Genomic DNA, 23945 nt, shown 5'->3' on the forward strand with positions numbered 1-23945 from the left:
CCCATTAAATTTAGTCTTTTCAGCTACTGGTAGAATTACATGGTATGACTATGTAACACTTCATGTATGCATTCTATGATGGATATTTAACTAGTTACTAATTTTTCAATATTGTATGCAACTTTAAAAATTGTTATATATGTTATTTTACACATTTGCCTGTTCTTTTAGAGTGTGTGTGTGTGTGTGTATGTGTGTATAAAATTGGGAAACATTTCCAGCATATAGAAAAGCATAGAATATACCAAACACCCAAGGATCCACCACCTATCTGTATCATGTTACACATATGCACACACACACAATCATTGCTGAGGTGACTATCATATAGATGACATATCATATATAAATATTTGTCAATATCTATTAATTTTATGTATGTCTATTTTATATATGTTATGAACACATTACATGGAATATCATATATAAAATTACTGGTTATTTCTAAATTGTTCTCCACAAAGATTGTACCAATTTACACCTACACCTTCTTCCTACACCATCTCACCAACACTTGGTATTGCAGACTTTGATATTCAACAATTTGATAGGCTTAAATAATTTCTCCATTTAATTTCTATTCCTCACAGAATTATTGTGTATTTGGGATTCTTTTTTTAACATTGTTTTTTATTTTATTTTGTTCATTTTTATTTGTTCTTTATTTTTAAAGACTGCATTTTGATTCATTGTACACAAATGGGGTACATCGTTTCATTTCTATGGTTGCACACAATGAAGATTAATACCACCCGTGTAATGTAATATATGTACATAGAGTAATGATGTCTGTCTCATTTCAACATCTTTTATACCCCCACTCCTCCTCCCTGTTATGTTAAAACTTACTTTAAAAATTAAAAATGTCTCAAAAGCTTAGAGTAAATATTTTTAGTTGATAAAAATAATCCATTTATATTTACTGTGATTTTAATATTCTTGGGTTTGGCTCTATATGCTTTTGCTTTCTATTTCTTTCTCCTTTTTTTCTGCTCTTTTACTTTTGTATTTGTTTAGATAACAAATTTACCATCTATCTTCTACTCCTTTAATAATCATTTTAGAAGCCATTCATAACTACATATTTTCTTATAAAATCTAAATGAATTTTGTAATTCTCTTTTCATCCAAACATGAAGTATATTTTAGCAAGCCTTAATTGTGGACATTCTCTGTCATGTTTTTGTTCAAAGATTTAGTTTTACCTATTGAATTTAAAACTATTTATATGTAAATTTATTTTTATTTTTTACCTTTAACAATCAAAGTATTATTAATTTCTTTGTGTTTTATATTAACTGTTGCTTCTTACATTCCAAAATTTACCTCCTATTATTCTAACTTAAGTATATCCTTTAATAGTTTAATAGAAGTCTAGGTGGTAATTTGTTGCACTTTATATGTATGAACATATTTTTATTTTGACCTTAGTTGGATAATTTAAATGGCTATAAAATTCCACTTAGATATTTTTCCTCAGCTCATATTTTATGACTCTATTATTTGTGATGAGAAGTATGCTATCTAGTTGGGATTCCTTTGTAGTTAATGTCTTTATGATAGCTGTTAAGATTATTCTCTTTACCTTCAATCTTCTGTAGTTTCATTTACTGCATTGCAGCAATTTAATGAACTGTGTCCTCCAATTAAGGAAGTGGTTTTTCTTTTTTCAATTTTGATAAATTCTTAGCTATTACCCTATCAATTACTTCTTATCTGAAATTCCCTCCAGGTACTTTTTCTGGGACTCCTAACAGACCCATGTTGGAGTTTCTTCATCCAATAGCTACATTTAATAACAGGTTTTTTGGTACTTTTACCCTATTATCTCTTTGGGTTGTGTATTATGTAAATCTCTCAATTTTTTCTCTGTATCTAGTCTACAGTTTACCTATTTAAGAGATTTTTAAAAATTACTTTCAGAACGGTCTCAAAAATAGACCATATGTTATGCCACAAAGCAGCCCTTAGGAAATGCAAAAAAAAAACAGATACTGCCTTGTGTTCTATCAGATCATAATGGACTGAGAGTAGAAATCAATGACAAAATAAAAAACAGAAATTACTCCAACACCTGGAGACTAAATAATATGCTATTGAATGAAACATCAATAACAGAAAACATCAGGGAGGAGATAAAAAAATTCTTGGAGGTCAATGAGAACGACGATACAACATATCAAAATCTCTGGGACACTATGAAAACAGTACTAAGAGGAAAATTCATTGCATGGAGCACATTCCAGTAAAGAATGAAAAGTCAACAACTAAATGACACATTACAGCTCAAAGCCCTAGAAAAAGAAGAACAGAATAACAGGAAAAGTAGTAGAAGACAGGATATAATTAAAATCAGAGCTGAAATCAATGAAATTGAAACAAAAGTAACAATTCAAAAAATTGACAAAACAAAAAGTTGGTTCCTTGAGAAAGTAAACAAAATAGACAAACCCTTAGCCACAATAACAAAGAGAAGGAGAGAGAAAACTCAAATTACTAAAATTTGTGATGAAAAAGGAAATATCACAACATACACCACTGAGATACAGAACATAATGAGAAGCTACTTTGAAAATCTGTGTTCCAACAAAATAGAAAATACCGAAGACAGTGACAAATTTCTAGAGACATATGCTCCTCCCAAACTGAACCAGGAGGACATACACAATTTAAACAGATCAATATCAAGCAATGAAATAGAAGAAGCCATTAAGAACCTACCATCCAAGAAAAGCCCAGGACCAGACGAATTGTCAGCTGAGTTCTATAAGTCCTTCAAAGAAGAACTCATTCCAATACTTCTCAAAGTATTCCAGGAAATAGAAAAGGAGGGTACCCTACCAAACTCATTCTATGAAGCTAATATCACCCTCATACCCAAACCAGGAAAAGTCACATCAAGGAAAGAAAATTTTAGACCTATATCCTTGATGAATATAGATGCAAAGATCCTTAAGAAAATATTGGCAAACCATATCCAAAAACACATTAAGAAAATTGTGCACCATGATCAAGTGGGGTTCATCGCTGGAATGCAAGGATGGTTTAACATTCGTAAATCAATAAACATAATCCATCATGTCAATAGACTTAAGGATAAGAATCATATGGTTATATCAATTGATGCAGAAAAAGCATTCGACAAAATACAACACCCCTTTCATGCTCAAAACACTAGAAAAAATAAGGATAGTAGGAACACACCTGAACATTGTAAAGGCTATTTATGCTAAGCCCACAGCCAACATCATTCTTAATGGAGAAACTGAAACCATTCCCTTTAAAAACGGGAACAAGACAGGGATGTCCTCTTTCACCACTTCTATTCAACATTGTCCTTGAAACTCTAGCCAGAGCAATTAGGCAGACCAAAGAAACTAAAGGGATACGAATAGGAAAAGAGGAACTTAAGCTGTCACTATTTGCTGATGACATGATTCTATATTGAGAGGTTCCAAAAAACTCCTCCAGAAAACTTCTAGACCTCATCAATGAATTCAGCAAAATAGCAGGCTATAAAATCAACACGCATAAATCTAAAGCATTTTTATACGCAAACGATGAAACATCTGAAAGTGAAATGAAGAAATCAACTCCATTTGCAATAGCCTCAAAAAAAAAAAAAAAAAAAAAAAAAAAAAAAAAAAAACTTGGGAATCAATCTAACCAAAGAGGTAAAAGATCTCTACAATGAAAATTACAAAACATTGAAGAAAGAAATTGAGGAAGACCTTAGAAGATGGAAAGATCTCCCATGTTCTTGGATAGGCAGAATTCATATTGTCAAAATGGCCATACTACCAAAAGTGCTATACAGATTCAATGCAATTCCAATTAAAATCTCAATGATGTACCTCACAGAAATAGAGCAAGCAATCATGAAATTCATCTGGAAGAATAAGAAACCCAGAATAGCTAAAGCAATCCTTAGCAGGGAGAATGAAACAGGGGGTATCGCAATACCAGAACTTCAAATATACTACAAAGCAATAATAACAAAACCGCATGGTATTGGCACCAAAATAGATAGGTAGATCAATGGTACAGAATAGAGGACATGGACACAAACCCAAATAAATACAATTTTCTCATACTAGACAAAGGTGCCAAAAATATGCAATGGAGAAAAGATAGCCTCTTCAACAAATGGTGCTGGGAAAACTGGAAATCCATATGCAACAGAATGAAACTAAACCCCTATCTCTCACCCTACACAAAAATCAACTCACAATGGATCAAGGACCTCGAAATCAGATCAGAGACCCTGCAGATTATAGAAGAAAAAGTAGGTCCAAATCTTCAACATGTTGGCTTAGGATCAGACTTCTTTAATAGGACTCCCATAGCACAAGAAATAAAAGCAAGAATCAATAACTGGGACAGCTTCAAACTAAATAGCTTTCTCTCAGCAAAGGAAACTATCCGCAATGCAAAGAGACAGCCTACAGAGTGGGAGAATATCTTTGCCACTCATACTTCAGATAGAGCACTAATTTCCAGAATATATAAAGAACTCAAAAAACTCTACACCAAGAATACAAATAACCCAGTCAACAAATGGGCTAAGGATATGAACAGACACTTCACAGAAGAAGATCTACAAGCAATCAACAAACATATGAAAAAATGTTCAACATCTCTAGTAATAAGAGAAATGCAAATCAAAACCACCCTAAGATTCCATCTCACCCCAATTAGAATGGCGATTATCAAGAATACAAGCAACAATAGGTGTTGTTGAGGATGTGGGGAAAAAGGAACACTCATACATTGCTGGTGGGGCTGCAAATTAGTGCAGCCACTCTGGAAAGCAGTGTGGAGATTCCTTAGAAAACTTGGAATGGAACCACCATATGAGCCAGCTATCCCACTCCTTGGCCTATATCCAAAGGTCTTAAAATCAGCATACTACAGAGATACAGCCACATCAATGTTCATAGCTGCTCAATTCACCATAGCCAGATTGTGGAACCGACCTAGATGTCCTTCAGTTGATGAATGGATAAAGAAACTGTGGTACATATATACAATGGAATATTACTCAGCTATAAAGAATAATAAAATTATGGCATCTGCAGGCAAATGGATGAAATTGGAGAATATCATGCTAAGTGAGATAAGCCAATCTCAAAAAACCAAAGGATGAATGATCTCGTTGATAAGCAGATGATGACACATAATGGGGAGTGGGTGGGGCAATAATGGAGGAAGGAGGGACTGTATAGAGGGAAAAGAGGGGGTGGGAGGGGTGGGGGGAAGGAAAAAATAACAGAACAAATCAAACATCATTACCTTATGTAAATGTATGATTATGCAAATGATATGCCGTTACTCCATGTACAGAAACAACATGTATCCCATTTGTTTACAATAAAAATAAATTTAAAAAATTACTTTCTATAATTTTTATAATATTTCTAATAAGTCATTTAAAAAATCTACCTATCTTATTTCTTCCTTTTTGTTCCATAAATTCTTCCTCAAGTTTTCTCTTGCTTATAACTTTAAAGCATTCTTAGCAAATTTAAAGTTTTTGTTAAAGATGAGCATGGTGGTGCACACCTGTATTTCTGGCTACACCAGAGGCTGAGGAAGGAGGAATGCAAGTCTGAGGCCAGACTCAGCAACTTAGACTCTACCTCAAATTTAAAAAAAACTAAGAATGGGGGATGTAGCTCAGTGATAAAGCACCCTGAGGTTCAATCCCCAGCACCCCCAGAAGAGATAAATAACTCAACTGAGGTGGTAACAATATAAATAGGCAAGACAAATTTGCACACACTGAGCAATGACAACAGTGTCATAACTATCACCTTAAAGAGTATTCAGGGGCTGGGGATGTAGCTCAGTTGGTAGAGTGCTTGCTTGTCAAGCACCAAGGCCCTGGGTTCAATTCCCAGCACCGCACACACACACACACACACAAAACAAAAAGTATCAATACCTTTGATAAGATTCACCCTGATTTCATTTTGTGAAAGATGCTATTCTTACAAAACAACAGTTCCATTTGTGTACAACGTGTCAAAATGCATTCTACTGTCCTGTATAACCAATTAGGACAAATAAAATTTTTTAAAAAAAATCAATGGCTGTGTATTTATAAGGAAATATAAAAGGCAGTGTTGAATTAATACCACATAGATCTAAAAAGCAAACCCCAGACTGCAGGAAATTACAGGTCAAACAAGCAATTTCTTCAACAAATACATCATGAGAAAAAAAGAGGGAAATAATAGATTAAAAGTGCCTTAAAACACACTTTAGCCATATACCAATAAAAAGAGAAATATACCAATGAAAACACATTGTGATATTCATGAGACAACTAAAAAGTTGAATACAGATTGAATATGTGAAAATATTTGAGAATGATTATTAAATTTTAGGTATAATAATGGTACTGTTGCTCTATATTTTTTAAGAGTCTTTATCTTTTAGGAATACACATTGAAATATTTATAGAGGAGATGACATGAAATCTAGGAATTGCAGTGGTTGTGGTGGCGCATGCCTGTAATCTCAGCAGCTTGGGAGGTTGAGGCAGGAGGATCTCAAGTTCAAAGCCAGCCTCAGCAATTTATGGAGGCCCTAAGAAACCCAGCGAGACCCTGTCTCTAAATAAAATATTTTTTAAAAGGTTGGGATGTGGCTCAGTGGTTATGCACCCCTGGGTCTATTCCCTGGTACCAAAAAAAAAAAAAAAAAAAAAAAATCTGAGAAATATCTCAAAATAATGTTGGGAGGTAGAAGTAAATGGAGGTGTGGTAACCAGTCCTCTAGAAAGACCCCCAGTGACCCTGCTTCAAGTATGACATTCCTTCACCTCCAGTGTGGGTTGGACCTGGTCACTTTTCCCATATAATTTTCTTCTATAATTTTTCTTTTTTTTTTAAACATATTTTTAGTTGTAGATGGACACAATACCCTTATTTTATTTAAATATTTTTTATGTGGTGCTGAGCATTGAACCTCACATGTGCTAGGCAAGCGCTCTACCACTGAGCAACAACCCCAGCCCCTTTTATAATTTTTCTAAAAGGTCATTTAAAAGTATCTGTCTTCTCAAAGGTGCCGTAAACATACACTGGAGAAAAGAGCCTCTTCAAAAAATGGTGCTGGGAAAACTGGAAATCCATATGTAGTAGAATGAAATTGAACCTCTATCTCTCACCCTGCATAAAACTCAACTCAAAGTGGATTAAGGACTTGGGCATTAGACCAGAGACTGTGCCTACTAGAAGAAAAAGTAGGCCCAACTCCCCAACTCTCTACCATGTCTGCTTAGGAACTGACTTCCTCAATAAGACTGCTAAAACTCAAGAAGTAAAATTGAGAATCAAAAAATGAGATGATATCAAACTAAAAAACTTCTTTATAGCAAAAGAAACAATCAAGAATGTGAAGAGAGAGCCTACAGAATGGGAGAAAGTCTTTACCACCTGTACCTCAGAGCATTAATCTCATTAATCTCCAGGCTATATAAGGAACTCAAAAAACTAAAAAATTTAAAAATTAAAAAAAAAAACACAAAAAACAATAAGTCAATCAATAATTGGCAAAGGAAATGAACAGGCACTTTACGGAAGAAACACAAATGGTCAGCAGATATATGAAAAAATATTCAACATCTCTAGATATTAGAGAAATGCAAATCAAAACTACACTGAGATTTCATCTCACTCCAGTCAGAATGGCAATTATCAAGAATATAAGTAACAATAAATGTTGGTGAGGATGTGGGGGAAAAGGTACACTCATACATTGCTGGTGGGACTGCAAATTGGTGCAACCACTCTGGTAAGCAATATGGAGATTCCTCAGAAAACTTGGAATGGAACCATCATTTGACCCAGTTATCCCACTCCTCAGTTTATATGCAAAGGACTTAAAATCAGTATACTACACTGATGCAGCCACATCAATGTTTATAGCAGCTATGGAACCAACCTAGATGCTCTTCAACAGGTGAATGGATAAAGAAAATGTGGTATATATACAAAATAGATTATTATTCAGCCATAAAGAAGAATGAAATTATGGCATTTGCAGGTAAGTGGAAGGAACTGGAGACTATCAGAAGTGAAATAAACCAGTCCCCCAAAAAACAGAGGCAGAATGTTCTCTCTGGTATGTGGGTGCTAATCCACAACAAAGGAGGAAAAGATTAGAAGTAAATTGGATTAGACAAAGGGGAATGGAGGGAAGGGAGAAGGATGGGAACAGGAAAGATAGTAGAATGAATTAGACATATCTTTCCTGTTCCTATATATAAATACACGACCAATGTAACTCCACATCATGTACAATCACAATAATGGGATCCTAATCAGAACAAGTTATACTTATTGTGTATATGTATAATGTGTCAAAATACAGTCTATTGTCATGTTTACCTAGAAAGAACAAACAAATATGTCTTCTTATTTCTCCCTTTTTGTTCCATAAATTCTCCCTTAAGTTTTTTGTTTGTTTGTTTATAACTTGAAGCATCCTAAGCAAATTTAAAGTTTTTTTAAAGCCAGACTTGGTGGTACACACCTGTAATCTCTGCTACTCTGAAGGCCGAGGCAGGAGGGTGATAAGTTTGAAAACAGCCTGGGCAATATACCAAGACCCTGTCTCAATATAAAACAAAAAGTGCTTGCCTAATGTGCAAGACCCTGAACTCAATCTCAGGTATTGAAATAAATAAATAAATAAATAAATAATGAAATTTAAAACATTAAAATAAGTTCAGTGTTTGTGAACCATTACATAAATTAATCTGGAGTATATTCATGATATAGTCATTGATTTAGTTGACTGCTTTTCTTAGCATTCAATTTGTGTGTGTGTGTGTGTGTGTGTGTGTGTGTGTGTGTGTGTGTGTGTGTATGTTTTGGAACTCTAGTGTGCTGGTTTGTTTGTTGTTTCTTTATATATGTCTCCTTTTATTTTGCCCTTAGTACCTCCATCTGAGTCCTAGGAATCAGGCCTTATAGAACTTTTCTGGGGACTTTCCTATGGAATATTGCAGGTATAATTGTAACTGAGCCTGTGTATGGATGATTTAGTTTTTAGTTTTTGGTTTTTGGTACTAGGGATTAAACCCACTGAGCCACATCCCCAGCCATTTTTATCTTTTATTTTGAGACAGAGTCTGCTAAGTTGCCTTGCCAGTGGCTAAGGCTGGTTTCAAACTTGGATTTCTCCTGCCTTAGCCTCCTGAGATTGCTGGCAGGTGCCACCACACCAGGCTGATTTTGGTTTTGGTTGCCTCCAAACCCTGTTCCCACTCCCACATGTTCATGGCTTCTTATAAATCTATAGGCTAGGATGCTACTGTGGTTTGGATAAATAGTTCCCAAAGGTCTATATGCAAAGGCTTGTTCCCAGGGTGGTAGTATTAGGAGGTGCCATGGACCCTTACGAGTGTAGGCCTTATGAGAGATCCTTCGTTCACTGGGGGTGTACTCTTGAAAGGGTATGGGACCCCAGCCCCCACTTCTTTCTCTCTCCCTCTCTCTCTCTCCCCACTTCTCCTTCCTGGTTTAAGATTTTACTTTACCACATGCTTCTCCATTTTTTGGTTCAAGAGATATTTCTCTTATTTTGGACACCCAGTTATGTTACTACAATGTTTTCTTTTCATATATTTTATCTATCACCTGCTACAAGTTTAGCGCAGACTGGATATATCAAATTGCTCTCTGCATCCCTTGGACTGAAAATTTTTCTAAAGTCCTAATCTGGGTTTTTATTTGATGATTTTTACTGATCCAGAGAGTTTAGAACTGGAAGCAAGAGGTGACTCATTCCAAGAACCGGAACTTTTCGCCATATACCTTAAATATCCTTTACCTAGTAGTTTTCAGAACTGACACTAATAAAACGAAAATAGAGTTTTATTGCTAGTTAGGTAAACAACGTTAAAATCCTTTGAAATCTTTTATATTATGGTCTTCATATTCATAAACTTTACCTCAGAGTTTTTCCTTCAAATTATTTGTACATATATTTTTAATTGAATCATCACATTTAACTTTTGTTTGCATATTTTTTATGCCACCAGACCTTTTCTATTGGTCACTTTTCCCTCTCTACCCCTTCCAAATAAGAGAAAGAACAAGAACACTTCACACTTCAGTTAAGTGAACCTGCTATAGTTCACATCTGGAATGGCCCCGAAGGCACATGTATCAAAGGCTTGGTCGCCAACCTATGGTGCTATTTGGGAGGTAATGGACACTTTAGGAGGTGGGGCTTCATGGAAGAAAATTAGAGCATGCCCTTGAAGACGATATTGGGATCCTACTGCCTCTTTCTCAGTCACCATGAGGCAAAACAGGCCCCCTTCACCAAGGTCCAAAGCAAGAGGATCAAGTAACCATGAATTGAAACCTCTGAAACCATGAGCCAAAATAAACATTTCCTCCTTTTAAGTTGATTATCTCAGGTACTTTGTCACAGTAGTGGAAAGTCAGGTATTTTGTCACAGTAATGGAAAACTGACCAGGGTTCTGACCACAGAATCCCAGGTGGATTTGATGATTTGAGTTAGTTGCTCAGAGAGGCAACAACCCTTCAGTTTCCCATTCTGAGATTGCATGGGAAAGTAGAGATGATACCTGAATTTCCTGGGTCCCTGAGAAAATGTGACATCCCTACACACCTCAACGAATTTCAGGAAGAGCCAAATATTTCTCGCGTGCTCCAGGGTGAAGTACGTAGACACTAAGAGCCCCTACACCTGCTGTGGGCAGGGAACTCAGACCTTGCAATGAATATAGCAACCTCAGTTGTCAGTGATTATGCAGCCAGAGACCAAGGAGACCAGGAAGTCTCATCAGATGTCTGATGGGGAAGCACTCAAATCAAAGACTAAATGTGACAGTTCCACTTCAGTGGATACTGGAAGAAGATACAAGACAACCATCGATTACACACCTCACCTCCCTCCAAATGCCTCAGTCACACTGACCCATTGTAGAAAAATCTGGTTGGAAGAGGAATGGAACATTCTCAATTGACTCAGTTTAAATGACATGTTGTTCTGTTTATGTGGAAATGACTATATTCTAACACCTCTGCCTCAGGAGAAATGAGCATTTGGAAATAAAGCAAGTTATGTGAAAATAAAGCTTTATTTTTCAGAAAAATAGATTATTGTCTATTGATGTGCAAGGCCCATTGAGGGAAGGAAACAAGAAGTTCATAGTTTTACCCCAAGCCTCTATCACTGAACCCTGTCTAGCTCTATCCAGAGTTTCTGATCTCCCTACGTTTTTAGTCCATTTAAAAATAAGGTGGGGCTTTGCAATTGGACTGATTGGTCCTCCAGGGAGCATTTCTGGAGACAGTTTTGGTTGTCACACTGAGTGAGGAAAGATGTGCAACTGGCATCTAGCAGGTAGAGCCCAAGGATGCTGCAAATTATTCTGCAAAGAATGACAAAAAAATGATTCAACCTAAAATGTCAACAGCACTGGGGTAGAGAAATCCTGAAGCAGAGGAACATTAATCTTGATTTGGGGGTGATTGCTGAGGATATCTACATGGTAGATATGACATGATGACAGATGGCTATATGAGAGGAAAACTGAGCTAATTCTTAAAAAATATTTTTGAGACCAGATTTTCTGATTCTGACATTCATAGCAGGGAGAAAACACCTCTACCTTGAGGTGAGAAGTGGTGCTGTCCACTGATCCTTCGGGATCTGAGGAAAACCCCCACTTGAGTTCTCTTTAGGATGAAGCTGTTCTCTGATCCCTGTCTTGAGACAACACACTTCTGTGTAGTAGAGATACAGAGTATAATACTGAAGGGCACAGACTGAATTCTGAGTCCAAAACGTGACTCCATTACCCCTGGACTATGTGAGGAAGAGCAAGATTTCTAACTCCTCCTGCTTCGGCACCACATCAGACAGGACAGCAGTATCCACTTCGTGGATATATTAGGTTTAGTTGCATCTCCTATAGTGTGCAAGGTCAGGAAGTTCCCTCCTAAAGGTGACAAGATTCCTCTTTACATCTGTCACACTCATGCACGTGTTGAGAGTCATAAAGACACGTTTGCCCATCTTCTCCTGAATATTTGTGCATTATTTCCATACTCTGTCATTCAGCACTTGTCATTTGCTCTCTCCTACTCTTTTCTGTTTGTTTTGACACCCTGGGCAACAGATTACATTGGGTTCCTTTAGTATTTCCCATGGTGACTAACCCACTTAGGCGTTTGCGTGTTTGGGCAAATGCTGTAGCTAGACAGCCTAATCCCCACTCCTACTTACTAGCTGTGATTTTCAGTAACTTAATTAATTTCTCTTTGCCCAAATTTTCACATTACTAATAGGATAACAGTGATACATACCTTTAGTATTGTTGTGGATTAAATAATTCAACGTATGTAAAATGCTTTGAACAGTGACCTATATGGCACATTGTAAATGCCATATAAGTGCTAGCTGGCATCATCATCACCATCATTATCATCATTATTTTGTGGTCCAAGTTTAAACTCCAAATGAGTACTAGTTAGGTCATTTGGTGTTTTTGAGTGTCAGGCTACCTCTTAATTGTCTTTGCTTAGCCCACAGCCTTGACTTGGAAGCATGTTCAGTTTCTAACATCAGAAGGAGCAAGTTGGGGGTATGAAGGAAGATTCTTGGTAGCACAAACATAAAAGAGGTACCATGTTTGGTTACTTTGTCTGTGCAGCAGTTTTGTTAGAACTTCATCATAGTCTTTGCAACTGTTGTCTCAATATATGTACTTTAATGAATCAGATATTATTTTATTACCCTAGATATATATATGTATATATATATATATATAATTATATGACTGGTAGAATTCTACATCATGTGCAACCAGCAGAATGAGAAATTATACTCCATTTATATATGATATATCAAAGTGCATTCTACTGTCATGTATAACTAATTAAAACAAATTTAAAAAAATTTTTAAAGAATTTCCTTTGACGAATGTGCTTAAGAAAAACTCTCCTTGCTATCTTCCCCCTCTCCCCAGCACCTGGCACCAAGTAGAAAAACAAGTGTTTGTTGAGCTGAATTGACTCATTCAAACTGGGTAGTTCCAGAAGAGGTAGTTTCAGCAGCTGCCTCAGCAAAACAAGAGATGGGCCACTTCAATACAAACTAGAGCAGCCCAGGTCCCCACACCCTCATCACCCTTCTTTCCAGAAAGGTTTCATGCTTCATTTCATTAAAAATCAATCCGTGACTATTTATCAACATTTACATCATCAGTGAGACATCAGAAACTGAATTTGCAACTCTAGGGAGCCGCCCATAGAGTTGAAAAACAAAGGAAGATGCTCAATTTGGCCAGGGCTGCTACCCTACTACATTACATGGAAATATGTACTTCATCCTTCTGATTCATCTCTAATAGAATTGCAACAACAGGATTCAATTAAACCTAATAAAGGTGTAATTAAGTAAATGCTGGGGGTGAAGCACCATGCCAGGTGTTTGGGGTATATAAACATGACTAAGATAGGGACCCTGCCCTCAAGGCACTAACAGATGGTAGAGGGGAGAGATGGAGCAATAATCCAGTGGGAATGGAATTATAAAGAGCTTTATCAAGAATTCAGAGTGTGAGAGGGACTTGGAGGATGAGCAGTTGTTCTACAGTGGAATGAAGGGAGGCAGCATCTGGCTGTCAGAAATCCTGGTTCTGAGAGATACTAGGAAGGGGGATATATGAAAAGTCTGGGGTCAGAAGCCACAGTGCAGTCTATGGTCACTTGGAGTTGGGAGGGCATTGTAGCATGACTCATGAGCCCATCTGATGGGGTTATTTCCATGGTAATGCCAACACCCTTCAGGGAGTGATTCCCAGGGAGGGAACAGTGGAAGAAGGAGAAAGGAAGAGGGAAGAAGGGCAAGACAGTGAGAGAAACCCCTGAAAATATCTAGTTCCTACTCCAAGTTGAGATCCTAGCTGGTTCTGGCTGCTGCTGCAGATGATAACATAATTCTGCAGGGTCAGCCACAGGCAGATGGCCTTAAGCATCATGATAAACCATAGAGGGCCAGCCCAGAACCCAACTGTTACCTGGGAAATGTTGTAACAGTTCAAGGAGGCAAAAAATTATTGAATACTCCAAGGGAAATACTTAAGAGGGTTTGATAATATTTGTTTGCAGGTTTATACTTGGTTTTTCAAGTACTTCATGAATTGCAAGGAGCAAATAATCTCTTCCTAGGTGATCAAACCAATCCTTCTTCTATCTAAGCATCTCAGTTATCTACCCCACAATATCTTTTCTCTCACACACCTCCTGCCCTCAAGGTGACAAAATAGAAAGAAAGCCATTTTAGAGGTGGCAATGTGCTAAAAAGACATTTTAAATGTGGCCGTCCTCCTTCAGGTTACTTCCCCCAGCTTTGCCCTTTTTCAGCAGAAAGTGGCTTGGAGATGTTGTCACCTATTTTTCCATGGAAATGGAATGTAGAAACTGACAGTGGGGAAATGTAACAGTGGCCCACTTATGCTTTGAATATAGCCCTTGCTGTTCTGCCACTGCAACTTATTTTTTAAATGGACGTGTTTCTTTCTCTTCTGCTTTTTCTTCTGCTCTTCTTCTTTTTCTTCTGCTTTTGGTGGTTGCATGTGCTAGTGTGAAAACTATGAGAAAAGAAGGCTTTTACTTTTGGTCCCCTCATGCAAGCTCACCTTCCCAGCCAGGCTCAGACATCCTTGCTCTAAGGCTGTGTTTTAGGGTGTGAGATTTTTTTTCTCACAAAGCAGCTCCAATAACAGGCCCCAGCAGTATATGTTTGAAGTTGATAAATGATGTTTGTATATGAAGATACTATTGTTTCTCATACACAACTGCCCAAGTAGAGCTGACAGACAAAGACAACACCTAGCCTGTAACCAGGATTCTTTCTCCACTACTGGCTTGTGGTTGTAGCTAGGGCTTCCTGGTGTTTGGCATTTTAAGCTCATTTGTTTTGCTTTGCTTTAGAGTGCTGGATATCTTTGCTCACAGGGGGCCACACTGCCTCCAGCTGCTCAGTTGAGATGGTATACCGTGGGCTGTGGTGCTGACCGTCAGTATTGGGTGGTGCCTTTGGTCTGGGAGCTGCAATCCTGTGAATCCTAGCGTCTCCTCTGTCGTGTCCCTGTTGGAGCTATTGCCCGTCAGCCCCGCTTCTCTACTGCACTGGTCATATCCCTTTCTACGAAATAAACTCAGACATCAGAATGTGTAATGACCCTTAATCTCCTGGACCACACTAGGGGAGGAAGAAGGAATGGATAGCTCCCTTCTTTCCCAACCATTGTCCAAGGTCTGTTTGAAGCATGCTTGGCCATTAGGGGTTATTCCAGCATTCCTAGCTCCGAACTAAGCACAAAGCAGGGTCTGTAAGTGTATGCTATTTCAGAAATTCCCCTCCATATCTGCCTTTCAGAAATATTAATATGACAGCCTTTGAACAGCAGCTTCTAAACATAGTTTTTGATTGTGATTCTTTTTTCTCCTTTGCCTTCTTTTTTCCATCCTTTTCTTCCTTCCATCCCTCCTTTCCCCTCCCCTTATCTTCTTCTTGGTTTTCTCCTCCTCCTTCTAACTTACACACTGACTTCTCTTTTCCAACCAGCCCATTCACTTCTTTACCATACTGCTGTTTACCAACACCTCCTGTCCAATGAGGTACCTCAAATCTTCTGCAGAGTGGAGGTCCTCTCTGTGCTACGTGCATGGGAAGGCCAGCCTTGAGAGAGCAGGAAGAGCTACCACAGTCACAACATCAGGCAGAGGTAAACACAGAGGTCATCTTTCAAGTTCAAGAAACCTCTGTGCACTCTGATTGAAGTAGAGAATGGTAACTGCTGAAAGGACCTCCATACAAAGCCTTCCACAAGGCTGCTGCCATTTGTCTTTTTTAAACCTCTGGTCCCTGCTTGCTCACTCAGAGCCTCCACGCCTACTCACTACAGACTCCGTGCCTTCTTTCAGCACTCTGTTCTGTGACCCTCCTCCCAGTATGGTCAAGTGGTTCTCACCTACCAAGCACCAGACCCACCCCTCATATCTTTCACAAAGCCTTCTTTGACTACTAGGTGCTTTCTTCTCTTCAACTCTGCAGTATTGTGGTTAAAGAATTCTCCTGCATTTCTGGCTACAGCAGGAAGGCTGCCAAGAGTGTCCCAGCTTTCCCTTAGGGCTCCAACATTAGACAGATCAACAGACCTGTCTCTCCCTCACTCCTGAGCCTTCATCAGCTGTTGCCACTTGTCTGTAGGGAAGGCAAACTCAGATTCTTGATGTCTGGGCCATAATTGGCAGGAAGTATTTGGGTTTTTCATTTTTGTTTAATCTTTAAAAGCTGATTAATATGTGAAAGACAAATTAAACAAGAAAATGGTCTCTGAATAGTTTTGTAATAGTAGCTGTCTTAAAAAATTTAAAAAAATTTATTTTAATATGGGAGTATTTTTAAAATTTATTAATAAAATGGCTCCTTCTATGGACTTTTTTTTGGGGGGGGGACAAATAGAGTTACTCAAAAATAAATGCTTTAAGGATGAAATGACACGAAAGTGTCAGCTGTGAGACATTAAAACTGAGTTTTTTTCCTGCAATATAAGAATATAAGAACTGCCACCTTTATCAGAAGACGTCTCAAACCTGGTAAACTCTCTCTAGCAGTGATACTAACAGAAACATCCAAGGAGGATGTGCATCCTTAGAGAGTTCATAGATTAGAGCTGCTCCCTCAAAATCCCTTAGTGATCCCATGTCACTGAGGGGTTAATTGAATCCATTTATATCCCCATGACTTCAGTCTACATTAATTCTCCCAAACTTGCATCTCAAGTTAAATAGCGCAATCAGAACTCAGCACAAATATTGAAGTGGATAAGGATTTAGAGGGAGGATGAAAAGTTCAGATTTTTATACGTATAACATGGTTTTAAACTGTTTTATTCAGTTTGTGAAGTTTTATACCTCTCTGGTTGTATGCTGTTAAGAGGACTGGCATGGTAGAGTAACAAAAATTAGGTACAAAAAAAAAGAAGAATTTTGTAGTCTAAATTAAAAAAATGTAGCCAGAGCCCTTTAACTAGGCACTTAACATCTGTTGTAAAATTGACTACTCCAAGATAGATAAAGATCGGCATCTCACTTATTATAACTAAAGTAGTAACAGCCCCAAATAAGTTTTGGAAAGTGCACTTAACAACTAGGTCATATAAAATAAAAGAAACCAAGTCATAAAAACACTTTTTATCCAAAAAGGGATGAGGATGGATTAAATGAATTGCAGCTTTAGTGTCCTTAAAGAGCTATTTTCTAAAAAACATATATCCTGATTGCACTATTATTAACTACATCCTCGTTATTTTTATAAAACAAAGCAATGACACCAGAATCACATAACAATAGAACCGGAAGGAACATTTATAGTAGACTCATTAAAATTTCAATTTAAAATCCCTTTGCCCAAAGATGCTTCAAGATGGTTGAAAATAAATGCTCTTACATTTTATTTTTAATTAATCTTTTCCCTGCTTTACGATTCTCAAGGAGTCATTCCGCCTCTTATCTGCTTTCTGCCAGACAACAAATGACAAAAAGATGTCTCCCTGTCTTTTAAAACCATTTCATATAAAAGGAAGATTTAAAGAAGGAAGTGCCATAAGAACAGAGGAGAGCAAGTGGGCTTTGCACCTGTGGGTAGTTGTGATAATGGGCATAATTGAATTCTGATAAATTTTTTATCACATGCAAAGGACCTGATGCACAAGGGTCACTGCCAGACAAGGAAAAGGACGGGGGTGACCAGGCAGTTGCTCCATGACTAGGGTACTTACGGAGCAGTAAGGTAGCCCTCCAAAAAGCCAGCCACAAACATGATGATCTCGTTGCTCAGGGCCTGAGAGCCATACCCAGCTCTGATCTCCAGGATGCTCCAACCTGTGGTTTCCATGGAGTCATTGTAATAGCCATAGGCATCCCCACTCTTGTCCAGAACGTGTTTGACTTTTATTGTCTTTTCAGAAGGTATCCAGTATGCAGTTGCATAGTAGACTTCTGGAAGAAAAGGAAAAGGTGCTAGAACGTAGGTGTGTGGTTTCTATGTAACCAACAATTCCAACATATTTGCTTCTAAAGATTTTTATTCTATTAGAATATGGTTGTCCTTGCCACCAGTGGGGAAAAACCAGAGCTTTAATCAAGGGGAATGTAGCAGAGTGCAGAGAGGCAGGTCAAAGGGAGGGGTGTAGCTACAGCATCACAGAGGTGGGCTTGAGAGTGTCATCCGTAGGCGTGGGATTCTGGGCGGGGCTGGAGCTGGAGCTCGTCCTCACCTCTTAATTCAGCCAATGAAAAGCTTCTTGGCCCTGGTCACTAACTTTTTCCGTTTTCCTCTACAGGTGGACCAAAGGCATTCATAGGCTCCTTATTCTACATCCCCTGCTTAATTCTTCACGTGTGACATCCTTATTTCTCAGAAAACCTCGAAGCTATCACCTGTGGTCCCCCAGGGTGTTGTACTCATGCCACCTCTCCCGTTTTGTTCACCTCAATCCTACCCTACTCTGGATCCCACCCCCTCACTTACTTCAGGAACTTTGTTCCATAGTATACCTGTACCCCAAAGCGCACCCCCTTTGTCCCCCTTAGCATAAGATGCTCCACTGTCTCAGAGATAAAAGGAAACCAACTACAAAGCCCTCTCTGCCACTTGTGAACAGACTTAGCTAGGGTTGGGATCTCTCATTCCCTTCATGAAATCATCACGAATTTTATAGAGCATCCACGCTCTCTCGGGGACTATGCTCGGTGCTAGAGCTACAAACATGACTGGCACAGTTTCAGGCCTGCCTTCTGGAAGGAGAGTGTCCCCACACTTCACTTCCTCACTCCCTCCAGCCTGCTGCCCTCCTGTCCATCCCCACCACACCACCAGCTCTGCTTCTGCCCGACTCACTAATGAATCCTAGTGTCCTATGAACTGGCGAAAGCACTTGACCCTGGTGACTCCTTACAGTTACCACTTAGTGTCTCAGGGGATTGCTTCCAGGACCCCCTACAGATTCCAGAATATGCAGATGCTCAAGTTTCTCATATAAAATGGCCTAGCATTAGCAAGGAGCCTATACACATACTCCTGTGTACTTTAAGTCAGCTCTAGATTTCTTTTCATGCCAAATACAATGTAAATGCTATGTGAATAACTCTTATACTGTATTGTTTAGGGAATAATGACAATTTAGTAAGACACACATATTTAGTACGTACACAATTATTTGTTTTAAATATTTTCAATCCATGATCAGTAGAATTCTTAGATGTGAAATACATGGACCCAAATGGTCAACTGTATTCTTAAAATTCTTTGTTCCCATGGTGTCTGGGATGCTGCTCTCTCCTGAATCCCCTTCTTCTTCCCTGCCTTTTTCTTTATTCTCCTCATGGGTTCCCCTTTATGTTGTATACTCCATGGTACACTAAAAAGATTATCTAGAAGATTCCATGAGCACTAGCAATTCAAAATATCTAAAATAAAAGTCATAATCCCTCCTAACCCACCCACTTCCGTCATTCCATGCTTCTTATCTCTATCATCTCTCAACCTGAAACCTAATCCATCCTGCCTCCTGGTCCTCATGACTCATGTTCAAGCAAAACCTCCTGAATCTCTCTCTCACCAGTCTTTGCCTTTTTATCTCTATATTTTTGAGAGTTTAGGTATCACAACTGACCTTCACCATAGAAGAGACCTTTTTCTAGTTACCTTTGATCTTCAACCCATTCTTCATTCTTTGCCAGAATAACTTTTCTAAAACGTAAATTAGGCCAGATGTGGTGGCAGATGCCAGTAATCCCAGTGGTTTAGGAGGCTGAGGCAGGAGGATCATGAGTTCAAAGTGAGCCTCAGCAACTTAGTGAGGCCCTAAACAACTCAGTGAGACCCTGTCTCTAAATAAAATACAAAAAAATAAAAGGTGGGGGGTGTGGATGCGGCTCAGTGTTTAAATGCCTCTGGGTCCAAATACCCAGTACCAAAAAAATAAAAAGTAAAAAATAAATAAAACCTACCACCACCACAACAACAAAATGCAAACTAATTTTGTAACCTTGCCTACCTAAAATTTTCATGGCTTCTGTCTTAACAAAATTGCAATCCTTCACCTTACTCTCTTGATCTTTATAACCTGACTTCCGTCTGTCCGCCTCATAGCTTTTGAGACCACCTCTCTGTGCACTTTGTGATACAGAAACTATTATATATAGCTCTCCAAACCGCCATGAGCAGGATCAATGCTTCTGATTTGCATACGCTATTTCTTCTGCCTTAGATTTTCTTTCTTATAGCAATCTCAAAATTGCTATTTAGAACTCAGGAAGCAGCACCCCTTTTGTAGAGGCTGACTTTCTCTACAAGCTCAACGTGCCTTATCTGCCCATCTTTACGCTTTGTCTCACTCGCTGTACTGAACTTACATGTCTGTCCCTGCTCTGATACTGAATGCCTCAAGGCAGAGATTGTTTTCTTTGCACTTGGAAAAGTACCTGACACATAGCAGGTACTCGATAAATAACTGTGAAAGGAAAGAAGACTTAGGAAGGAAAAGAGAGAGGGGGAAGAAAAGAAATGGAGAAAGGAAACAGTATATAGTGCATTTTTTTCTGTCTGAGAAACCAATTGCACATCTGCTGTGGTTACATTTGGGTCAATCATCAGAGTAGTAGGAGGAGGTTGATTGACTCTCAGGTTCTAGGTTGAGACTCAGGGGATGGATGCTGAATCATTTACTGAGAGACGAAGCAGACCAGGAATAAGCCTGGGAGGGAACGTGATTTAGTTTTTGGCAAAGAGAGTTTTTAGTGGTCAGGAGGCTAGAGAGCTTCCATTAAATATTTATCCAGGGATATCTGTTGACAACATTTAAAATTAAATCAACATTTTTAACAAAGATTTTCTATCAAGTAAGCATTAAAAATAAAATCTTAATGCTAGATCATCGTGTTAGGGAACAGACAGATGTGAATGGTGGGAACATGAGTTAAGAGAATAATTCCATAAAGTGGGCCCACTGTGCCGACCCCCACAAGCTTTCTTTTTTAAAAAAATTATTCATTTTTAAATTTTTTACAGACTGCATTTTGATTCATTGTACACAAATGGGGTACTTCATTTCATTTCTATGGTTGTGCATGATGTAGATTCATACCATTTGTGTAATCATACATGTGCACAGGGTTATAGTCTGTCTCATTCCACCATTTTTCATACCACCCCTCTCATTTTTTTCTACATAATCTAAAGTTCCTCCATTCTTCTCTCACTCCCCCATCCCCACCCCCATTATATATCATTCTCCACTCGACAGGGAAAACATTCGACCTTGGGTGTTTGGGGCTTGGCTTATTTCACTTGGCATGATATTCTCCAATTTCATCCATTTATTTGCAAATGCCATAATATTCTTCTTCTTTATGACTGAATAATATTCCACTGCGTATATATACCACAGTTTCTTTATGCATTCATCTGTTGAAGGGCATCTAGGTTGGTTCCACAATCTAGCTATTGTGAACTGAGTTGCTAAAAACATTGATGTGGCTGTGTTACTGTAGTATGCTGATTTTAAGTCCCACATGCTTTCTTTTCCAACAAGCAATTTACCTACAGCCCTGCCTGGCCTCAGTGGACAGGATATGTCACATTCCTCAGCAAACTACCTGTTAAATGCAGGAGAAATGCAGGCCCAAGATAATGTAAGGGGGAGGAACCCAGATTTTTGTGACCAGATTCTGAAACTCTGGGAGATAAGGACAGTTCCTCCTAACCATAAAATCCGTAAGACTGCATTGTTAAGAATCCAGTTAGAACCAGATAGCATGAGCCAAGGTGACCTAGAGTTGCTATGACAGTGGGGACTTGACAGTCTGATATCACCTTGCAGTTTGTCAAAAGTCAAGAGGTGGACCTGGGAGGGACTCTCTGGAAATTTCTCTGGGATCCCCAGTAAATTAGAGTACAGGAGAAACATGTTGTCCCTCTCTCTTCTGAGAGCACCCATTTTCTCCCTTGAGGGTGTCCCCTCTCCCCATGCCCTATTCCCTTCAATAAACTCATGGCATTTACTCTCTTAGTGACATGTCTGAAATCTTTCTGACTTGGTCACAGGAATCATCGTTTGAAAAGGGAGTCTTAGCACTCCCTCAGTTTCTTGGAAGGCCCCAGCTCCATAATAATCATGTATGCTATCCCAAAGGGGCTGGGTGATGGGTTGGTACTTGGTCAGGCTCAGGTCCTAATTATGATCCTGAAAAAAGGATCTGAAGTAGAACTAAGCCAACTTATTTCTTACCACAAAGAAGACCATAATGGAAGGCTCTCTCTCTCTCTCTCTCTCTCTCTCTCTCTTTTTTTTTCTCCTTGTGGTACTGGGGATTGACCCAGGACTCCACGCATGCAGGGCAAGCACTCTATCAACTGAGCTATACTCCCAGTCCTGGAAGGCTTCCTTTAAGAAAGATTAAGTAGAAATGAAGCTTTGTCAATAAACTTCTGGCAAGAAATAAGTGTCTAATTTGACAATTGTGGACAGGTTCCATAGAATCTTCCCTTCTTCTTTCAAAAGCAATACATATGTTTTCCAAATTTTTATTTCTGTCCCCAAATGTCATAGCTGAGCTTTTCCCCAGTTTTTTCTGCACATTCTCTTCTACCCTCACCTCCAATGAGCCTTGTATGGAAATGAGGAAGCAGGGCTAGTTGACTACAAAAGAGCCCTGAAGAGCTGTGGCAGGGAAGAGTCATAAACAGGAGCTGTGAAAGGAAAAAGGAGGGCGGGAAAGCCTGCCGCTCTCTTCCCTGTCAGTGCTATCCACAAAGCATGACTTGAACTTTGGCTCCTTCTCCAGCCCCTGGCATTTCTCATCTCAACGCACGAGCTCTGCTTTCCCCTTTTCTCTGTCCACTTGGCTTGCTCAAGCTAAGTAATCCAGCCCTGTGTTTTCTTTTCACTTTTGCTGGTATTGACAGGGGACAGATCGAGGGAATAATTCTATAAACTGGGCCCATTGTGCTGACCCCCACGAGCTTTCAGTTTTAAAAAGCATTTTTCCTGCAGCCCTGACTGGTTGAAGTCCACAGGTGTGTTAACATTCTTCATCAAACTACTGCTGGAGAAATACAGGCCTGAAATAATGTTGGTAAGAACACCTCTAGTTACGGTAAAGTGGGGATCTTTTGTGATCCTTACACAGATCAAACTCCAGAACTCAGGGAGACAAGGAATATTCTCCCTAACTATAAAATCTATAAGAACAGGTACCAATTAGAACTGGGAAGCATAGACCAAAGGGACCTAGAGTTGTCATGGCAGTGGGGACTTGAAAGTCTGATGTCATCCTGCTGTCAAAAGTCAAGAGGTGGACCTGAGTGAGGTGCTCTCTGGAAACTTCCCTGGGATCCCCAATAAAATAGGAGGGCAGCAGAGACACAATGTCCCTCTCCTCTCTGAAAGGACCTACTATCTCCCTTAAGAGTGTCCCCCTTTTCCCTCTGCTATCTCTTCTAATAAACTCAAGCCTGTTACTCTAAGGATAATGTCTGAAATCTTTCTGGCCTATTCACAAGAATCTAGGTTTGAAGGAGGGCTTTCGTGCTGCCTAGTTTCATAGAAGGCCCCAACCCTTATCGGTACCACCTAATTTCCTGATCACAAAAATAAACTTCTGCAAATATGTACTATTTTTGCCACAAGGTAGTTCTATGCAAGAAAAACCTTGGCCCAGTCCTCAGAATTCTATAATAAAAATTAAATACTAAATTAATTGGCACATGCTTTGAGAATTAAACCAAAACTGAGTTGTTCACTCCAGCCCTAAAGGATGTCCTTGGCTCCTCCGTGATTTTTCTCCATGGACCGGTTCTTTCTGGTTTTCCCAGTATC

At 38.8% G+C, this 23945-nt stretch overlaps 1 protein-coding gene across 2 annotated transcripts in view; it reads right to left on the minus strand.

Annotated features, from left to right (window-relative positions):
- PLBD1 (phospholipase B domain containing 1) overlaps positions 1-23945 on the minus strand; it is a 66847-nt gene that overhangs the window by 34616 nt on the left and 8286 nt on the right. For both annotated transcript variants that reach the window (XR_013763828.1, XM_079140043.1), the window contains exon 2: positions 17844-18063. Coding sequence is in view for 1 of the 2 variants with exons in the window: in XM_079140043.1 (XP_078996169.1) it covers positions 17844-18063 (220 nt within the window). In the remaining variant the exon portion in view is untranslated. The remainder of the gene's footprint in view (positions 1-17843; positions 18064-23945) is intronic.

This window comes from Sciurus vulgaris (genome assembly GCF_902686455.1).
Source record: "Sciurus vulgaris genome assembly, chromosome: 5".
Taxonomy (NCBI): domain Eukaryota; kingdom Metazoa; phylum Chordata; class Mammalia; order Rodentia; family Sciuridae; genus Sciurus; species Sciurus vulgaris.